General features: G+C 42.3%; 1 protein-coding gene across 1 annotated transcript; it reads right to left on the bottom strand.

The window, feature by feature from the left end:
• Positions 1–270: 270 nt before the first annotated feature.
• LOC130872732 (vomeronasal type-1 receptor 90-like) lies at positions 271–1,246 on the bottom strand. The gene is given in 2 exon segments (XM_057766976.1): positions 271–1,203; positions 1,205–1,246. Coding segments are annotated over 2 exon segments (975 nt in total).
• Between the last annotated feature and the right edge of the window lie 2,957 nt (positions 1,247–4,203).

Below are 4,203 nucleotides of genomic sequence, written 5' to 3'. Positions count from 1 at the left end.
CAAAATTCAAAGTGTTGAGATGATTGACTTATTAAAAAGTGCTCTATACTTTAGCTTATTGATAAGTGCACAGGTTACCCTAAGCTGCTGAAGTCTCGCAGGTTTCCCTATTGACATCAAGCAGAAATGCACAGAAAGAATTTTACTAAAATATCTAGAGGTGTTGGTCATCCATATTTCAAAGGAAGCTGCTTTAACGAAGTGTGAGTCATATGTTAATTTATCCGGAAACATATGAGCACTAGGCCAGGATTTACCATCCGGCAGCTATCATGTTGGCTCCTTAAGTGAACCCACCTTTGCCTCAATAATTAAACATTTACTATCCCCCCGTACAAAGGATTTCAAAAAGGTAGTAATTCTGTTTTCAGTACAAATTAACAGCAAAGGACTGATGGTGGCGTAGCTATTGGAGACCATCATCCGAACACTGTGGTGGATCAGGGGGCTGCTGTGCATCAGTCTAGAGGCAGACATGATGCAGTCCAAACAGTACAGTAGCACAAAGAAGCTCAGGAGCAGCAGGATGGTCCGGGAGGCCCGTATCTCTGGAGATGCTTTTGGAGAGAGGCTGGTGCTGTGAAGATGCCGGGACAGCTTCTTGTGCCTGTACAGGAGAGTCAGCATGTACCCGCTGGAGAGGGCCATGAGACCTATAAAGGACACATCCCGAAATATCCTCATCACGGTAAACAAGTGCCTGCTGATATGGCTCATGGGTAAAATAACGCAGGATTCGGTGACAAATAAGAGCCCATGTGAGGTGTTGTTGTAGTCAGCCACAGAGGAGAACCAGAAGTGAGCACTCCAGGACGTGTAGAAGGCCCACAGAACGGCAAGGAGACACAGCTTGTGCTGTGGGGATTTATGCTTGAACTTCGCCAAACAGGAGCTTCTGGGGCTGAGGGTGACAGCCTGGAGGATGCTGAGCAGGCAGGTAGCACAAAGAGAGAGGCTCCTCAGAAACCTGTGCAAGTGGAGAAGGGATCGACACGTGTTGTCATTCCATGTATTCTGAGGTGCGAAAGTGTCCGCAGCTGTGAATCCCATGATCGTTAGCATCCCAAGGTGAATGAGGGCCAAGAGACCGATGAACAGGTCAGTGGTCCGGGGCCTCTGTTCAAGAAGAAACTCGAGGATGTGGAAGAGGAGGAGGATGCTGTTGAATGAAATCCCAAAGCCTAATTCAGAGAAAAAGTGTGTTTTGTATGTTAACAACTCCATGGAGTGTGTTGATTCTTCTCATTGTATGGAACATGGAGCTAGAGTAAGTATCTGAGGAAGAAACCAAGAGAAAGTTTTCATCACAAACGATAGCAGCATCATTGGTACCCAACACTATTGCTATTAAGAAAACCGATAAACCCAGCCCAGTGCCCCCCTCAGTACTCAAGTCTCCCTGCAGCCCAATACCTCATCATTTTCAGTCATGGCTGGAGTATGGGCACATTGATGGGCTCCCTCCCTGCCTAAAGTTCCTTGGCATTAAAATGATCACATATTATAGAAATGCTTCTTACTATTGCCTTGTTTAGAGACTTTCAGGGACATTGTGATACATGGTTTCGGTCTTTGTCATCCTGCCAGGTATACTTTTACTAAAAGTATACTTCTTAGTAAAAGTAAAAGCTTTTACTGAAGCATCATGGAAATTTTTCTTGTTTAGTTTCTGTTGCTGAGATTTAATACCCTATCCAAAACAGCATAGGGGAGGAAAGGGTTCATTTGGCTTATATTCTCAGGTTATAGTCCATCATTAAGGGGAAGTGAAGTTAGGAACCCAAAATAGCCAGTAAGGTCATATCCGCAGTCAAGAGCAGGGAGATGGGGCTGGAGAGACGATTCAGAGGTTAAGAGCACTTGCTGCTCTTGCAGGGCAGTTCAGTTTCCAGCCCCTAAGTCCATTGGCTCACAACCACCTGAAGCTCCAGCTCCAGGAAGTCTGATGCCCTCTTCTGGCCTCTATGGTACCCACACTCATGTGCATATAATGCCTACACCTATATAATTTAAAAATTAAAGTAAACAAATTTTAATTTATACCAGAAATTTTGATGAAGATGTTTGATGAAATATTTCCTATAAAATACATGTTGGGGCTGGAAAGATGGCTCCGTGGCTAAAAGCCCCGGCTGTTTTTGCAGAAGACTGGGTTTTGCAGAGACAATTGTCTGTGATTCAGTCCCAAGGAATCTGATGCCCCCTCTGGCTTCTATGGGCACTGCATGCATGTAGCACACAGAGATAAAAGCTGGTAAACCGTTCAAAATAAGTTTTTTAAAAAATTTAAAAACAAGTTTATATGCCCTCTTCTGCCCTTTGTGGGTATTTCATACACAGGTTCCACTGACATACATGCAGGCAAAACACCACACACTTAAAATAAGTAAATTCAAAACAATTTAAGATACATGTTTATGTTCTTATAACAGAATTCTTTTTTTTTTTTTTGAGACAAGATTTCTCTGTAGCTTTTGGAGCCTGTCCTGGAACTAGCTCTTGTAGACCAGGCTGGCCTTGAACTCACAGAGATTCACCTGCCTCTGCTTCCTGAGTTCTGGGATTAAAGGTGTGTGCCACCACCGCCCGGCTAACAGAATTCTTATAACAGAATCATGAAACCTCTTCAGCAGGAAGAGCATGTTGCTGTAATTTTTCCAGTCACATATGGAGAAAGAATGTATCATAAAGTTAAGGTTTCAATGACTGCTGTCCCATAGCTCATGCTATGCCCTTGTACTTAGAGACCCATAAGTCCCTCAGAGAAGAGGGATGTGTTTACTACTAATGAACATGTTACATGTTTCAGAACTGGGTAGATGCGTGGTGAAAACCTTGAACTGTCTTCTCAGCCCATTGTTATTAGCATTGACTGATACTTAGAAGCAGGGTGCAGTTGTATCATAGTTCAACACATCTCCGTATCCTGTTCTGACTACAGTCAGGACAGTGTCCACCTTCCCAAATACTGTCACTGCTCTCTGTGTGTAACCTCAGTTTATGGGGAACCTCCTTCAGCCAATGGCCTTTGAGATGTTGTTTGAGGTGAGGCTTTGGGGTATCAAAAAGCCGTGGTCCCGCCCACTCACCCCTTTCTTCCCATGCTCCACACATGGATGTTGGACCCCATTCCTGTTCCATGAATTTTCCCTTTTAATAAAGAAAAACCTTAATAGACCCTATTTGGAGCTAGTGTGGGATTATCTGACTCACGTTTCCCCCATTTGATGCGTTCTGCATCATTCAGTCCTTCAGACTCCTTTAAAATGTACAAGCAGTTGTGGACTACAGTCATGCGGTGCTACAAGGCACGAATGTCCTGACCCTACACCAATGTGCCTTCTGTTCTGCACCTAACTTCTGTCCAGCCCCACATTCTTTCTGGCCTTGACTGACCACCATTCTTCTCGCTACTGTTGTGTAATCAACTTCATTTCCCACACTGAATGAGAACAGACAGTATTTTTCTGAAAGTGACAATGTGCATCTCAGTGAAGAAAAGCTTATCTTTCCACAGTAATAGCATCAGCAACAGGACACTGTCTTCTCCAGTCACTGGCTCAGTGCAGTGGGTTTGCTCCCATGAAAAGCCCAGCAAAGATGTCAATCAAAGATGTTCATCGGTGTCCAGTCTTCAATGGGGCATGGTTGATCACTAGGACACAGGTCCATGTCTTACTCTGTGACACTGCTATGTATATATGTATGTATATATATATATATATATATATATATATATATATATATATATGGCATGCATCTATTTTAGTATATTAGTTTAATAAAATGTAAATACATATTGATAACATCTTGGTTATATATATTATACACTGATAATATCTTGAGAGTAACTTTGGGTCTGTAAAATATAACCAATGTTTAGGAACAATTCTAATACTGCCTCTACTCATATTATTTCTGAGAAAAACAGGCTCTCTGCATTTTGCCTTATTTTAAATACATGAGATTTACAGACAAGCAATATAAACCTCACCCAATACCAAGCTTTAATTTCTTATGAATCAAAGGGGCCGAATGCTGTCATTTTCAGTGTGATGTGACTAACTTAAGGGAAAGGGTTACATGGGTGCTGTGAACTTACCATAATGACCATTGTCTGTGGATTTATTTTGTAATTGCTTTAAAACCACTGCAAAGCTTTTCCTCCAAGTTAAATTTATAGAGACAATAAGGGGAAAAGCT

The sequence above is a fragment of the Chionomys nivalis genome, chromosome 1 (genome assembly GCF_950005125.1).
Source record: "Chionomys nivalis chromosome 1, mChiNiv1.1, whole genome shotgun sequence".
Lineage (NCBI taxonomy): Eukaryota > Metazoa > Chordata > Mammalia > Rodentia > Cricetidae > Chionomys > Chionomys nivalis.
Note: the sequence above shows the minus strand (reverse complement) of the source record. Positions and strands in the feature narration are given on the sequence as shown.